Here is a 17856-nt window from a genome sequence, read left to right on the forward strand (position 1 = left end):
ATATCCAGAATCCTTTGGGCGTAGAATTTATTCTTATTTTGCTAATGGTTTTACATTTGCCCTAAAAAAATATTCTAAGCAAAATAAAGATTTACAGTGAATTTTCACTTTCAGGGGACTTTTAAAATAAATGATATTTAAAGTACACCTGTTGCCAACAGCTAGAGACGGCAGTCCTTTTGTGGCTGAACTGATAGTTATCAGAAATGAGACCGTTAATTCCATAGGTAGCAGTGACATTAAAGAGGCATATGTCAGTGCCTCATACCTCGTGACTTCCTGACAAATTGATATTCTCAAATATTGGATTTGCTCACAAAATTCCTTGCCTTCGCTTTGCATGGCAAACTAGTCCACATACAGATGTATCAAGCTTCAAAGAGTGATAAAGTGGAGAGTTATTAAAAACCAGCCAATCAGCTCAAAGAAGGGCAACTAAAATGGTGCATGGCCTACAATACAAAACTAACCCGGAACTAAAAGATCCTAATATGTATACTTTAGAGCAGAGAAGGGAAAGGGGGGACTTGATAGAAACTTTCAAATATATGAAGGGTTTTAACAAGGTACAGGTGTGAGACATTCTTCACAGGAAGAGGAGCAACAGAACACGAGGACATGCACTGACACTAGAGGGAGGAAGATTCAGGGGAAATTTCAGGAAGATTTACTTCACAGAAAGAGTAGTAGATAAGTGGAATAGCCTCCCATCAGAGGTGGTAGAGGCAAATACAGTAGTACAATTTATACATGCTTGGGATAGGCATATACAAAGCAATAAGGATAACATATGGTTTGAGGTAACATGTTTAAAAAAAGGGCAGACTAGATGGACCAAGTGGTTCTAATCTGCCATCAAATTCTATGTTTCTATGTTTCTCATAACTGTCATTTTTAAACCCAGCCTGTAACATGAGTTAGGAGCTGATTGGCTGTCTGTCTGTCACTCTCCATTTTATAATTTTTTTGAATCATGATCTTTCTGGCCCTAAAACTCGTTATATATTAATCCAAACCATAATGCATGACCTTTCAAAGAAAAGTATAAAATACTTAAATGAAAATGATTTTCTAGCATAGAAAAGCAATTTGCGTATCATAAATGTGTATATATATATTTATTACAATTGTATATTTGTTTATATAGTCAAAGTACTTTACTGTTAAAGCTGTACAACTCTGTTTAGGTACAATATATTACATCATTTACCATATGATACAGTTTGAATGTTTACTTAAGAAACCCCCCCAACGATAAAACCACCAATCAAGCATCTTATATCTGTAATGTATGACAATAAAATGCTAATGCTGAAAAAGAACAACATATTGAATTACTGTATTATAAGGTATGTAACATATAGATGTAGCTAATATTAAAGATCTCGCTCATGCAGAAATTATAATTGTTAATCTAACAAATGAACAGGCCGATTTCACTGCAGATGTTTTGGCTACTAATGGGGTACACTACTCCAAAATGTAACTGCTGTTATCTAGTCACAGAAGCCCAGCCCTGACTCTCACGTTGGGTAATCTCTCTACACCCTGCCTATTAATGTCTGTACGATCATGTCTTTACTCCTTTATCATAATGACCGTACAAGCAGTGAGGTCTAGTCTAGGAATTCTTATGTCCCCTACACATGGGGCGATTTCTGGGCATTTTCTAAGCGATCTGACAAGATCACTTAGAAAATGGCCAGACATCGCTCCGTGTGTAGGGGCTATATTGATGCGCAGCTGTTATCAGCCAGCTATTGACTCTAGTCAGATTGCTGGTCAGGGCCAATTGCTCAGCACACAGCCCTGACACATCACTGTGCTGAGCGATATTGCTGAGTGATCTAGCTCCGCTCAGATAGCTCAGCAAAAATCACTAGGTCCCACTAGCTGCTCCGCACAATTAATTGCACCATTAGACACATTTTTTTTTGTTCTGGTATAGTTTAAATTTATATATTGAGTTTAATAATGAATGCAACATTTAGTGGCATAACCAGAACTTTGTGGATCCCATACTTGAGAGACTTCTCCACAGCAGTTGTTCATTTTATGCCCTAATTTATTTGCTGTACGATAGTTATGCCCTATTTAATGTTTTGCCCTACCGTAGTGCCCAGTTTCTTATATTAGCCATAGTAGTTCCCTAGTGTAAATGATGTCACATTGTAGGGCTGACAGTACACATTATTCTGCACAGTATGCTAAATTCTAATTCAATTTCATATCTAACATTATAGTACCGCCTGCATTAGAATGACCAGTTCAGATTATGACACATTACCGAGCCCTCTCCCAAAATTATGCCACATTACTGTGCCCTCTGTCTCCCATTATGCCACATTACAGTGTCCATTTACCATTGTAGCATTCACTACACACTCCTCAGTTTAATGCCACACAGTTCAGGCTGGGCAATAGACCATACCCAAATGCTTAGCAGGAAAATCTGGATAAACGGTGTGTAACTTTATATCCTGCATCCAGGCCCCCTTAAGTCTCTGGGCCCATAGCAATAGCACCCCTTGCACCCTCTCTCCATATATGCCCATGGCTATACTGTATTCACATCATGGGCCAAATGTAATAGGGTGTGAGAATCAGAAAGTAAGCGAGTTCCCCCCCCCCTTTTTTTTTTTGAAACCCAAATATTTTACACAGAAAAACCCAGGTTGATTTTGTAAATGTGTAAATGATTGCCACTTTAAAAAAAAAAAAAAAAAAGGGAAAACTCTCCCAAAATGTCTTACATCCTATTACATTTGGCCCCATTTTGGGCCAAATGTATACAAATTACATTTTGGCCCCATGTATACAATACACTACTGTATGAAGAAATTTAAAATTTAAAGACTATTGTCGGTGGGAGAAAGATAGTTAACTGAAATGGTTACAGTGCCCACAGAGGCGTAACTAATATTGTGGCGCCCCCCCCGCCAAAAAATTACCTTACCCCTCCGCATGCCGCCGCCGCCGCCCCCGCATTCAGTCCGGCACCGCAGCAGATAGCCTCCGTCTCCTGCAGTAATGAAAAATGACACTACAAAATGGCTGCCCCCGTACAGCAGACAGTTTTTTTAGGGATGTTAGAGGAGGCTATCTGCGGTGCCGGACTGAATGCGGTGGCGGCGGCGGCATGCGGAGGGGTAAGGGGGGGTCTGACCAGAGTCACCCCGCTGGCGCTTGCTCCCCCAAGCAGCCGCGGTGGCTGCCTTACGGTAGCTACGCCTCTGAGTGCCCATTGTGTCCCCAACAAAGTTTAATGGACCATACCTGTATACTGTCCATCATGTCTCACCTGTGACAAGTGATTATTCTGTATAAGCCACTTATCCCAAATGGGACACTGGTAAATTACACATACAGTAGGAATGCAACTAGATTACTATCTTGGGTAGCCAGGTGCTGTTTTGGGATAACACAGTTATACTGAAATTAACGAATCTGCACTCTTATCCAATGAGACTTCTATGGACAGCTGGATTTTATTGCATGGTATTTTTAATACATACTCTAAATGTATAGCCATAGAGACATTACTTTTCAATCCAGATATATAATATTATATATTTTTTTTGTTTGTCCAGTCTTACTAAGCAACTATTCTCAATTTAGTTTATAGGTAAATTATCAGCTAACAATTTCTTGCATAGTTTTATTTATCACACTGAATGGGATGATGTATCTGGTGGTATGAAAGCAATTATGATGATGCAACTAGACTCAAATAATATATAGTAGAGGAGGGTGAATTGTTTGTTACCTTTCCTTGAATATTAGTTGTTGGTTACTGCACACTTCCTTATTTCTGTGAATGTTTGTTTATTTCCTCATCTTTAGTTACTAATGTCAAGCGGCAAGTATTCCACGTTTCTGGTCTAGTAGTCTGTACAGCACAATACCGTTCACTGTAAGAAAGACTATCAGGAAGGAACTGCTGAAATGTTGACATGTGCCGTGACTTAGTCAGGTCCATAAATATTGGGACATGGACACAATTCTCATATTTTGTGCCGATTATGTCACCTGTGCCTAAACATGGATATCCTTAAAACTTGGACTGTTGAAATGCCATGATGACCATCTTCAGGGAACTAAAGGCAAGCCGTCTATGAGTATGTGACTGGCGAACCCGACACCCCAGTGCACAGTAAAAGTATAACTTTTGTTGTAATAAGTTTTCAGTTGGCAACTTTCATGGTAATACATTTCTAGCTAAGTTGGTACAGTATGTCTTTATATGTAGAAGAATTTTTATTCCATTTGTGCACAACAAAACGGTATATAATTGTCTCCTATCGGTGTGCAAGTCATACTTGCCTATCCTTCTAGAACGGAAGATAGGCTTCCAAAAATTGAGTGGCGCTCTCTTAAGGTGTGCAAGTCTCTTGCTTCCCCCTCCAGCCCCCCTCAGCCACTCACAATAGAGTACAAGTGGGCAAACCAATGGGAACACGATTTGTGCTGACTTGCACCATCGTAGGCCAGCCCCCAGTGTAGAGCGGGGGTGGGGAATCGCAATAATGCAAATATGCCATCATGCCCCACAGACATCCCAACTGTGTGGTAGCCATGCCCCCTATGTGCTGACTGGGCTAGAGGAGATGGCAGAATCATGCAAGTCCTTATCCCTGAGCTGTGTTTTGTAGGCCTTGCCCTTACACGGGACATGTAGTAAGTGTAATCAAACCTTTGTGTGCCACTATAAATTAACCATGGAATAAGGGACTCAGGGGCATATTATTTATCCACCCCATTTTTCCTAAAATGATGTTGAAACAATCGTTTTGGTACTGTATAATATGTTTCACCTCTATGCAGCAACAGATTTATGGTGAGATTTCATATAAAGACTAACTCTGGCTGTATATTGCAGTCCCTATAATTGACAATGGGACTACAGCCTTATCCCCTATTTTTCGAACTCCAAAATGCATAGGTTTTTTGGAGATTGGACCCAAAGGCTACCACCATCTTCCAAATGGCGATATTGGCTCTATGCCTATGGAGACATCCACAGAAGAGGGATCTTGTGATCCATCTAGGGTGACCACCTCATCCCTTTAATTCCGGACACATATTAATTACACAGGTTCTGTGGCAGTTTAAAACCAGGTGAAATAGAGTCTTTAAGTCAGCCAGCCACAGAACCTGTGTAATTAATATGTGACCAGAATTAAAGGGATGAGGTGGTAACCCTAGAACCATCTCCTGCCGCCTCTGTCCAGAGCAAACGGATTTGACAAACTTACACCTCCAATTGGTTCGGAAAGGATTTCACAGGGACATCATTTTATTGAAAGCACTGTCCCTGTACAAATTGTTAGTATATACCGTGGATAATCATACAAAATTATAATTCTCACTGCCATATACACTAACAAATTGTACTGTAGACCCTGAAAGTTAGAATGCTGCCATTTTGGGGAATCATGGCGCCAATTCCTTACATTTACCATATCTTAAAAAAAGAGGGAGGGAGGGGGTGGTAATACATCTTATATTTCTAATTAATGCACTATTTAGTTAAAATACACTATTGCCCAATTTGGTTTGAATTCTGAGGAAAAAAAGCTGTAATTAATTATCGCTATCCCTATCTACTGAATATATACAAGAATGTATAGGACTCTGATATAAGGCTGAAATTAGGGGAGATGCACTTTCCTATGCACCCTGAAATCTTGGCTATGAGGGTGGCCACAAATGGAAGACGATGACCACCAACTTGCCATTTTGTCCAATTATGTTTAGGCCAAAGACATTTACAATCATTTATATCAAATAAAAAAATGTTGGGGGGTTCAGTGTTTAGAAAAAGCTATAAAGTTTTCTATTTCCCCGCAGCTGGAGATACCACCCCCCCCCCCCCTCCTACCTTTTGTGTCAAATATCTTCCTCTGTGATATATATAGAAATCATTGCTATATTTCTGCATTTCACCAATAGATGGTTTTCTAGAAAATGTGCACTGTTGTACTTTATTGGTATTTTTACAGGATATCTCTGCATTGTTAAATGATAGAATAAGGCAATCATAGCCAGATTAAACGGGGGGGGGGGGGGGGCAGGACGCAGGGGATAGTGTACTATGTGCCCCCTCTATCAGGGGGGCCCCCTGCCTGAGCACTGTGATAAATAGCTCTCTTGATTCCTGACCCAGGGCCTTATTCTGGTTAAATCGGATGGATGCCTATTTCAGACGGGCACCGAGTGTTCTTAGCCCCGCCTACCGTACGGATTACTCACGCCATTAAAATTAGGTAAGACACCAAGCGAATGGACCGCCAGTGGATGTTTCATGTGAACACCTCCCCCATCTGTGGGAACCTCCCCCATTCTCCGATGGTCTCCGACCATCGAATGATGGACCAAGCGGTCAGGCAGCACCGAGTGCTCCAGACCACTCGGACATTGTTCCGTGTGAAAGCAGGGATAATGGCGGCCAGCTGACATCCGGCTTTGTCAGCTGTCCGCCTCCCACACGTGTGTCACGGCCGGATTACCATACGTAGCCCAGAATTTTCATGGGAACGCTGGTAATGATCCCAAACAGCCCTTCACGCCCCTCTCCACCCCCTGCTCGGATGGCTCCGTACGATAGTTTTCTGCACGGAATTCACACCGTGTTCGGACGTGCGAGGCATTCGCACATGCGCAGAAACGCCTCTGCACATGTGCAAACACAAAACATCGGCCGGCATCCACATACGCAGCTGTCAGACTCAATCAGAATAAGGGCCCCAGTGTGAAAGTAGTGCAGAGGCTGCAAATCATATATTAAGAGGGAGGTCCAGTTAGAGAGCATTTTGTCCCTCCCAGAATGGGTCATGTTGGGAGGTATGCACAATCTTATACACTACATCTAGCCCATACTACTTTAATAAGGATCCCCATGTTTCACTGTATCCAATGTGTACACATGGTGGAGGCAGCCTTTTATTGGATAAGCCAATGTCAAGAATTATGAAATCTTTAATTCCAATAACAATCATAGCTAAGCTGCCTGCATTCATGAGAATGAGTTCGGATCAGGGTATGCAGTAGAACAGGCATGTGCAAACTGTGGCCCTCCAGCTGTTGGGAAACTACACATCCCAGCATGCCTTGCCATAGTTTTAGCAATCCCTAATAGCAAAACTGTGGCAAAGCATGAAGGGACTTGTAGTTTCACAGCAGCTAGAGGGCCATAGTTTGGACATGCCTGTCCTAGAACATAAGGGTATAAAAGTGCATCTTCACTACAGTATATGTGCTGCACAATAACATATGCGTTCAGTGCTGGAGACAAGTATACAGACCGCTTTGTTAGAACTGGAATCTACATATCGTGCTTTGGAGCTGATCACTGGTTAATGTTTTCTGTTTGAAACATAGAAATCTGGTTTAGCTTTCGATTTTGATATGTGTTGTTCTTGGTGAATGCCAACGTGCAGACAAGTGCTTATGAAAATGTGTTGCAAACGATAAACATTATTTGGGATAGTTCAGTATTATGTATACATATTGATAAGAGGATCATCACGTTTTACTAATCGCACCATTTACTGTATTCCCTTTCTTCCATACAATGAATGGCTGTCAACTTTCTGGTTGGTGTATAGATGGAGATAACAGCTATTCACTGGCTGCAGGCTGGGTAGCAGTATGAGAATGTTTCACTCTGATTGGTGGAAGGGAATGCTTCCTGGCCACTCTGATATCCTCTACTGCCAATCAGAAGTGCATAAAGTTGTGTGTGTGTGTGTGTGTGTGTGTGTGTGTGTGTGTGTGAGATCAGTGGAATATAACATAGAAACGTAAAATAATCCACAAGGGATACAGTGATTGAAGGATAATGACAATGTTCCTGTATTCGATATAGCATTTATTATCCGCTAATTAACTAGTATTTCAATAGAATATACCCATTTTGGTGTTCATTTTTTTTACGCGTTTTTCAATTCCAGTACCAAGAGGTTTCGCAAATATTAAATTCTTTCTTGCCATAATCTTCCAGTAATGCTGGTATATCAAATCATTATGCAAGCACTTCACCATAGACAATACATCATAGCTAGTTTCATTCGGTCAACCTCTGAAGGTCAACATGGCTAAGGCAGGGTTGCCTACTTTTAAAGTCTACTCTCCGGGAGAACCCCGGAGAGGAAACTGTCATCAAGCCCCACCCCCAGTAATGCAAATCCCGTAATTCCGAGCCCCACCTCTTCCCCCCAAAAGTTGTGAATCACAGTAATTTTAATCACTGCCGCTGGGGGAGGTGGGGGATCTGACGGGATCCAGGAGGGTTGCCCACCTTTCCGGGGGGGGGGCCGGGAGGGGGACCTAATTTTCAGGAGCCTTCCGGCCATTCCGGGAGGCTAAACAACCCTGGGCTAAGGTCAACACGGTCGCTCGGCACACTATTTTATTCTCTCACCATGCCATAGTGGATGGTAGGGCATGAAATATCGCATGTCGGCACATGTTGGCTAAAAAACATGTTGGCTAATGCTTGTGTCGAAATTCCAATGCTGCTGACCTTGGCCATGCCGACTAATTAATAAGGTCAACCTAATGACAGTTTCCCAGCGATTTCAGCTGGATGCTAAAATACAGATGCCCATTTCAGATGTCTTAACTTTTCATAGTTACGCATATTGTAGCTCCCATCATTTTTAATTTTGGTCGTACTGATTTCTGGACTGAGACAGGAGAATAGCTAGAAATGTGGGTGCAGCTAGTGGCTCGGGGTCTTTACAGTTGGATAGAGCTGCAGGTGCCGTGTGTGGGTGGTTCTCTATCAGAAGATTGTTAGGAAGTTTATACAGTTTACTACACTTTTTTTTATTCATTCAAAAATATAGACCACCATTCACATATACATAGGATTCGCCACTTGCATACTTGGAAGAACTTGATAAACTGTACACTTAATATTGGTTACAAAATTATACTTCAGTTTAGCGATTAGGAAATGGTCTGCATCTTAAATAGTAATGTACACATTTTATATCTATATAGAGCTTATAAATTGTTGTGGCAGAGTTTCTTCTTCTTCTTTTGTAATAAACACATTATTCAATTTATAAAAACAGACACCTTGTCACCGACAATATCAATATTTCACTTTTACATAAAGCTCTGCAGTGCGTGAAGCTGATGGAGTTGCCAATCCTTAATATTCTTCCATCGTGGCGTTCTATGCTGCCTATGATATCCGTCCCATGAGATACCATCTCAGCAAACTCGCGAGAACTACAATCCTCATCATCTCATTCGAATAGAATTTGTCCATAAATAAATGCACTTTTTTTATATTCCTCTTAAGAATTCTTTGTAAGGCTTAGAGCTATGTATCACAACCTTGGTTCTCAAGGCACACAAAGAGTCTAGGTTTTAATGATAGGCTTAACTTGAGCACAGGTGACTTAATTAGTAATATAGTAACGTAGTAGTTGAGGTTGAAAAAAGATGTACGTCCAAGTCCAACTATTTACAGGACCCGTTGTAGGGTTTGGTGTAGATGTGATATCCCCATTTGAATTACTGAATTTCCTTTGGTTCAACTAAATAACGATTATGGGTTGTACCCCTGAATATTTTTTCCCAAAAAAAGGTTCGTCCAGCCTTATTTTAAATGTCATCATTGTTTCTGCCAACGCCACCTCCTCTGGCAGAGATTTCCACACCTTTACTGCCCTGACCGTAAAAAAGTCTTTCCTTCCAAGGGTATGAAATCTCCTCTTCTCTAGTCTGAGCACGTGTCAACATGTCCTAGTCTCTGACCTCCAATTAAATAAGGTGCCTGACCGTTCGTTATATTGTCCCCTGATATATTTGTACATGTTAAGCATGTCTCCCCTTAAGAGTCTTTTTTTCCACCGTAAACATTTCTAATTAGGCTAATCCGTCCTCCGTGCCTGAATAAACCAATAGTCTGATTAGGCCACTTCTGTATTGGCCTAGGGCCGCTGAAACACTCAACCGGTCCCGCCTTTCCTCATAATTGGGCTAATCTGTCCACCGTTATTTTGATTCAACCATCTGTGCTCAAGCATGTCTATACACAAAATCTGTAACGCCCTGAGAACAGAGGATTGGAAACACATGCTTACAGATTATAATCAGATTGAACATGTAGTAATAATTTATTGTAGCACACAGCTGGTTTCTAAAATCATAGAGCCCTGAGCGCCTGCCCAGTGTGTGCATTTGTTAAGATGACCCTGCTACTGGGCATCAAAATTTAATCAAGAACGCACCATAAATTACATTCTATGGATACAAGTCGGTTCATACATATCTGCGTTACCTCAAACCGTTTCTAACCCTGGCAGCAAATCCACTTGCATTTTCATGTGGCCAAAACACATATGAAATCAACAGGTAACATACCTGGAGGAGATCTATAAAAATATATATATATATATATTGTTTTCATGTGTAGCATAAAATTAAAGTGTAGTGAACTTTGCTATTAATTAGCAAAAAATGCATAGCTTTTTTATTATATTATTTATTTAAATTGTTTCCTTGTTGACTCATTTCATAGACTTCAATAGCAAGTGACTCCTACAGCATTTATGAAGATATCATCCAGTAGAATATATATATAAACTATGTTTCGATTATAAAAAGTGTCTTGACTTCTAGTGGTCCAGTGTAGTACTTATACTAGCCTGCAGGTGGTGTAGAGAGCATTATCTGTTTATGCATAGTTTTTAGACTGCAGCTAACCTCCTAATAAATGCATCATAAGCAGACTGTCCAAGAATACCCTGTCTATGACCTTACAGCAAGTGTGCATTATAGAAATAACTTCACTTTAAATTGTATGACGTGCCACAATACATTCTTAGGAGTCCTTTTTAACCTGAATTTATCACATTTTCCCCTGCTTTTTTTTTGTAGTTATGTTTTGGATTTCGTGAAGTTATTTTGTTCTATTGATTATTGAAAACACATTGAAGATAGAAGCTTTTTTTTCCCTAGCAATATTGGCAGGTTGGACCCTGATATTTAAATATAACAGTATACCTCTTTAATATATATACAAATAATTTGTGTACTGAAGATTATAAATGAATGTAAAGAACGCATGCAGTCAACTGCATATTTTACAAGCAATATCTATATTAAGGATCATTTCTTTGGCAGGCCAGAATCCAGCTGGACATGCAATAATTACACATCAAAAATTGATAAAATATTATATTCAAGTGACACCGAAGCCATGTTCCCTCCGAGCAGGGAGCTCTGTAAATAAGCTTTAAAATCTTATTCTAACAAGGGATCGACCCCCAAAGTTGTGTTTGAAAATATGCTGTTCAGTACCAGGGCAGTCGAGAAGTAAGCTGGGCCCCGTAAAAGTTTGGGGGTGTGGCCTAATTATGGGATACGTGGCCACCTCCCGTGATTAGGCCACACCCCTAAAATGTTTAGCGGGGGTTGAAAAACCACTCTAAAGTTGAGGGGGGGGGTGTTTATTGTCCCCACCCCCTCAGCAGCACACACCTACAGTATGTGCTGTGCTGAGTGCAGGCTCAGCATGAGCTCTCACGCTGTCAGTGAGATGCTCATGCTGAGCTTGCTGTCAGTACACCACATGCTGTAGATGTGCATGGTACTGCTGCCGCCCAGGAGGGATGGAGGGGGAAGGGGGGTTCAGACCTGGGCCACCACCAGGCCCCTCCAGCAAGCCTGGACCCAGGTAGTTAGTACCCGTTCCCCCCCCCCCCCTCTCGGCTGCCCTGTTCAGTACAACCCTGCATAATGACCTTTCCTAACACGTTCCTTCTTTCCTGATGGCTTAGCTTAGAGGGAACAGTGCACAGAAGACCTTAAGAGTAAATATGACTGCATATATACATACATATGCCTACTTCACCTTAGCATATATGCATTCATACACCCACTCACACGCATGTACAGTATATGTTATACTTGAATCTCATCTCTTTCACACTCTGGTGTCACTGGCCTTGAAACGCTAAAAATATCCTGACATGGTATTTGGAGGGGACTGGAAGGAGTTTTAGGGGGTGTTGGAGGGGTCTTCTTTTCAGATAGTAGTTTTAGGATCTCCGACACCTGTTGCTCAAGAGCGGTCATGCGACAGCTAAGTGATTGGATGTCTTCCTTGAGTTCATGTTTCACCTCTTGCAGTGTGGTCTGTAAGGCTTGTTCAGGAATAGGGTAGAAAGGGTGCTTTGCATCCGCCTGAACCGGACTATGTTCAAGCGGACTGCGTGTTTCTCCTGCTTTGTCTAAACGAAGGTCACTTTTAGTTATACCACTGTCACAAGAGTCTGTTTTCCTCAAGGGATTTTTAGAAACTCCACTTTCCGGATCTAAACATTTGGGGTCATCTGTAAGCAAGCCCATGGATTCTGCCTTCGTAACGTTGTTCCAGTCCTCCTTCTTCTCCTCATGGACTTGGATGTTGTTCTTCAACTTCAGCCAACCTTTTGCATTCGCGTTCTTTACCTGCATTGGACTGGTAACTTTAAGACATTTTGGGTCACCACTGCCATTTGGCTTTAATTCCATTGCATCTCTGTTGTTCTGTTTCATAGACTCGCTGGTTCTAACATAAGAAAGAGATGTCTGAATGGGTGTTATCTGGGACACAGTTACAACACTAGTGCCAGTAATGACAGCCCCATTGTGCAATGAACGCTTTTCTACTTGGAGCTGGTTCCGTTCCAGGTCACTGTGTGCCGAGCCTTGGTTTCGCAACTCTTTCTGTTGTTTAAATTTTTGAAAGAGTTTCCGTACAGGGTGGTCTACTGGGATAGTAAGGGTCACTTCATTCTTCTGCCTCTGACGCTCCTCTTCTTCTTTCTTTACATCGCTGATTTTTCGGAACACGATCTAATAGAAAAAGATAAAAATCATTAAAAACTAATGGTACATCCGAGGTTCTCTAAAAGAAAAACTTTAACATTGCACTTTCTTTTATTTATAAATCCATAGCCTAGAGGCAGGAGACGGAAATGTTGCAATAAGCAGTTGGATGAGAAAACAATCCTATTTTATTATAGCTCTTAGTTTTCCGTGTGCAAGGACTGTGCCTGTATCTAGAGACAACACATCTAAAAATGAACATTTCACCGAATCTTAAAGATCCTATAGCTCAAATCACTGTAACTTATACCTACTTACCCTCCCGGAATGGCTTGGAGGTTCCCAAAAATCGGGTCAATCACTCCTGGCCCCCTGGAAGTTGGGCAAGTCTCCCACATGCTGCCCAGAGCCCCTAAACCCCCCCACACACACACACACACACACACACACACGCCCCCTCCGAGCCAGTGAAACAAATTCTGGTATTCGTGGCTCTTTGGGGGAGGGGGCAGGATAAAAATGGACAAATTGCATGTATTTGTGTCATCTTAGCCCTGCCCCCTTCTGACTGCAGCATTTGGATCTTCAACATTAAAAGTTGGCAAGTATTTTGTAACCCATCTCACAAATTCCTTTTTGTGCTCACTATTTTCTAGCAAGTTCTAGCAGGCACATCTGTAATCCCGACAGTGCATTGTCTATTAAGGGTTACAGTTGTTTATATGATTTGCTCATTTTCTAGAAGCACATGCAATTATTACATTATTAAAGTGTGTGGTTTCTTTATTGAGCTTAATAAATAACTTTTTAATTTTTCACCTTTTATATTACATTTCCGTATAAAGCACTGTAAAGCCTTTGAAATAGCCAACATCCAGACTACATTTCTAACTGGTCGTTTGTTTGTATTGTACTTGATAACATGTTGGATGACTTATCCTTTCACTTTCTAGACAAGTACACTTCCAAAGAATCTGCGATTTGTACAAAGGGTGATGTATTTGTAGGTCACACAAACAAGCCCAATATCCACTTGCAAAATTTAGGATAAATGGGGCAATATCATGGAGACAGGTTGGTGGGTTATTGAGGTAAGGGTACACAGCTATCGTATTCTAAATCTGGTGAAGATGGGCACTGATATTGGTGGTGGTTGCTTTCACAGATGGACCCTTTATGGGCAGTGTGGCAGCACAGATGCAATCAACGTTGAATACATATAATACCTTTGTGCATTCTAGAAATATGTACTCTTTATAGATCTCTTAACAATTTTTCAGATTTCGAATTGTAACGGGCAATACAGATGGATCAGCTCTCATTAAAGCTGCTCCTGGCGATTCTATTGCTAATTGCCGCTGCTCGCCATCTGCCAGAAGAGGAAGCGCGTACAAGACACTCGCGCGCCCTCGAGCCATCACCTACCCTTCACTGCCTCAATGCCCGCACCTCACACTAACCCTGCCCATCTCCCTGAAGCGGAGACGGGCAGGGTATCCACTCCCCACCGCCGTGTGAAGGGGACGCACGCTCATGAGACAAACTCGCGGGCCAGCCTGCGCCAGATGCTGCTTCATCTGTATGTTGTACATATAAGTAATGAGGGGTACAGTAGTGTGCGCAGGGTTAGCGGGTAAGGGTACAGTAGTGTGCAGGGTTAGGGGGTATGGGTGCAGTAGTATGTGAAGGGTTATTACATTTTTGGGACCACTATACACTACACAGAACATTTTTGTAACTCTGTACACTACAGAGATGCCATATAATACAGAGACTATTTTTGCGACAATCCTATAATACTGAAGCGATAGATTGGGATACAGAGTGTATATTTTGGGAAATATCAATGTGTGAAGCGATGATTCACTCTTTTAATTTATGAATCAATTAAAATGGAAAGTGACCTGACAAGGAACTGGGAGTTCCTGGGACACACATATTGGGGTTTATTCAGGTTGATTCGCAAGGCTGCGAATTCGCAGCCTTGCGAGTCCACCAAACCCCGCCCGGCGAACGACCGCCGCCCCCTCAAAGTGTGGCTTCGCCCGAGCAGCTGCGAATGGATGTTTTGTATAAACATCCATTCGCATGGCTCGGGTAACCGCCCACATATTTCGATGGACACCGACCATCGAATGATGTTTAGCGTGCACGCATATATAAGTGACTTTTCAGTTACTTACATTTTCGTGCACGCTTGCGTGGATATGGGCGGGCAGCTGACATCCGGTGATGTCAGCTACCCGCGTCACTGCCTCATTACCATGAGAACGCCCAGCGTTCTCATGGGAACGCCCATGGAACGCTGGGCGTTCCCATATGGTAATGGGGCAGCCCGGCGCCCCCCGCCCATCTCCGCCCCCCCCCCCCCCACACCAGCATAGGTGTGTGCACTTGGCGACCCGAAAGGTCGCCGTGGGTGCACGCACCATACGCCTGCACATGCGCAGATACCGCCTGCGCAGACGCGCAACATCGGTACTGCGTGCAAATGTGCGAAGTACCGAATGGATTTGAATCAGGCCCATTGACTCAGACACCCTTTACTGGTACAAGCACACTTATTCACTTACAGAGACACCACTTACCGACACAGATACACTTACCAACATAGACACCACTTACCGACACAGATACACTTACCAACATAGACACCACTTACCGACACAGATACATTTACCAACATAGACACCACTTACTGACACAGATACATTTACCAACATAGACACCACTTACCGACACAGATACACTTACCAACACAGACACCACTTACTGACACAGATATATTTACCAACATAGACACCACTTACCGACACAGATACACTTACCAACATAGACACCAGTTACTGACACAGATACACTTACCAACACAAACACCTCATGGACACAGACACTTAGTTACTGACACAAATACACTTACCGACAGAAAGCACCTCTACCAGACATACACCCCTTACTGACATGGCTATCCGTTACTGACACAGATACACTTACCAACGCAAACACCCCTTCCTGACATGGACACCAGTGACTGATACAGAAACACTGACATGGGTTAGGTTGACAGGGTCATTAGGTCGACATGGTTTTTTTTTACTGTTTTTTTGAGCCGACATATGCCGACAGGCGGTATTTCATGCCCTACTATCCACTAGGGCATGGTGGGAGATTAAAATAGTGTGTCGAGCGTAGCGAGGCACTGTGCCTGAAGCATGGCGAGTGCAGTGAGCCACGCGACGGGGCGTGGTGGTACCTTTCGGTGTCCATGTCGACACAACATTTGCTGACAGGCGGTATTTCATGCCTCACCATCCACTAGGACATAAGGGTAAAAAAAATTTTGTTTGACTTTTTCACTGTTGACCCATGTCGACCTAATGACCCTATCGACCTTATGACCCTGTCGACCTAGACATATGTCGACCTAAATGCATGGGACGGTTGGGGGAAGGGGGGTCAGTATACTTAGCGGACCCCTGTCAGGAGACCCTCGGGAGACCCACACAAGGTCAACAGGAGCATTAAGTCAACATTGGGAAGGTCGACAGTAAAAAGGTCGACATGGGTTTTTTTTCACTTTCTTGTTCCGAATGTCGACAGTCGGCATGGACACCATGCACCGTGTCCCTTCGCATGGCTCGCTGCGCATACCATGCTTTGGGCATGTCGCAAAAAAACAGTGGAAAACCCATGTCCAGCTTTTGACCCTGTCCATCTAAGTCCTGTCGACCTTAATAGTGTTGACCTAACGACCATTTACCCTAGGACGAATATGTACAAAGAGTGTGGCAGCCTCGGCTTTTAAATGAGGTAACTGACACGGCTTTGTGACACATATCAGAGTTTCAATCAGAAGATATCCTGATGACAATGTTCTCAATGAAATGCTGATACACACACACACACACAGACATGTATAACATTTATCAATGCCTTGAGACATTTTAGCCCTACAGACATTATTTGCCATTCTCCAACCCCGAATAAGAAGACTTTGCATACAGATTGCTCTTTGCACAGCAGCCTTATTCCATGTCCCGGGTGATGTGAATGAGTGCGCCTTGTGAACCGATACACTTGTATTTGCAGCCAGGTACTTTCTATTTAAAGATCCGTGCTGCCTTACAGATAGTGTTTGTTACCTGAGCAGTTATGGGAGATGATCAGTTTCCATTTAATTAATGTCTCTCTTACCAGCTACCGCGGATGTACGATAAGCAGGGTATATCCAGGTTCAATGAATAGCTAGGAAAGATAACAAGAGCCAAAAGGGCTTACAATAAACTGTCAACAATGGACTGCCATAGAGGCTTCCGTTGTATTCTGTAGTACCCCGACTCCGAGGCATTTTAACCCTTTGAGTGCCGATGTTGCTGTGAGCGATCCTCATAATATCTGCTAAAAATGCCAGCAGCGTTGCTCATAGCGACTGTTCTTTTAGTATAATACAAATACGGCCGAGTCAATTCATTGAAGTTTAGTTAAATATTGCACCTAAAAAAAGAACAGTCGCTGTGAGCGGCGCTGCCATTTTGTAACGACCATTTTGCGCTGCCATTTTGTAACGGAACTTTTGAGGATCTATCGCGGCGACGTTGGCACTCGAGGGGTTAATAAAAATGTACGCTTGCCAATTTTCACACCTATTTTGACAAATTTACTTGCTACTCAAAGGGTTAGGAGAGGAGTTGGCCCGTGTGCAGCCCCCTCTGGCCGGGCCCCCTTCCTCTCTGCTTGGTGTAGCAGGGTCTGAGCACTAGAGGGCACAGACCCTACTACGCATGAGCATATTACTGAAAAAACGGCACTACAGTGCCCAGATCACTGAAAACATGGCGCTGGTGGCCATTTTTTCAGCAATTTATTTTTTGGGCTGCTTCCTCCGTCGCTGGACTCCCAAGGGTAAGTATTTTAAAAAATAGGTGCAGCATGTACGTTGTGGGCCCCCCAGGGAATCAGGGGCTCATGGGCATCGTGGACACTGCACCCATTATATACAAGTCACTGCCCCCTGACCACCTGTTG

General features: G+C 42.7%; 1 protein-coding gene across 7 annotated transcripts in view; it reads right to left on the reverse strand.

Moving 5' to 3' along the window:
- Positions 1-1103: 1103 nt before the first annotated feature.
- Positions 1104-17856, reverse strand: part of KCNH5 (potassium voltage-gated channel subfamily H member 5) — a 523150-nt gene continuing 506397 nt past the window's right edge. For all 7 annotated transcript variants that reach the window (XM_083167681.1, XM_083167680.1, XM_083167679.1 and 4 more), the window contains one exon: positions 1104-12858. In XM_083167681.1, coding sequence (XP_083023807.1) covers positions 11923-12858 — 936 coding nt within the window. In that variant the 3' untranslated portion in view covers positions 1104-11922. The remainder of the gene's footprint in view (positions 12859-17856) is intronic.

Source organism: Crinia signifera, chromosome 12 (assembly GCF_055691185.1).
Source record: "Crinia signifera chromosome 12, ASM5569118v1, whole genome shotgun sequence".
Taxonomy (NCBI): Eukaryota; Metazoa; Chordata; class Amphibia; order Anura; family Myobatrachidae; genus Crinia; species Crinia signifera.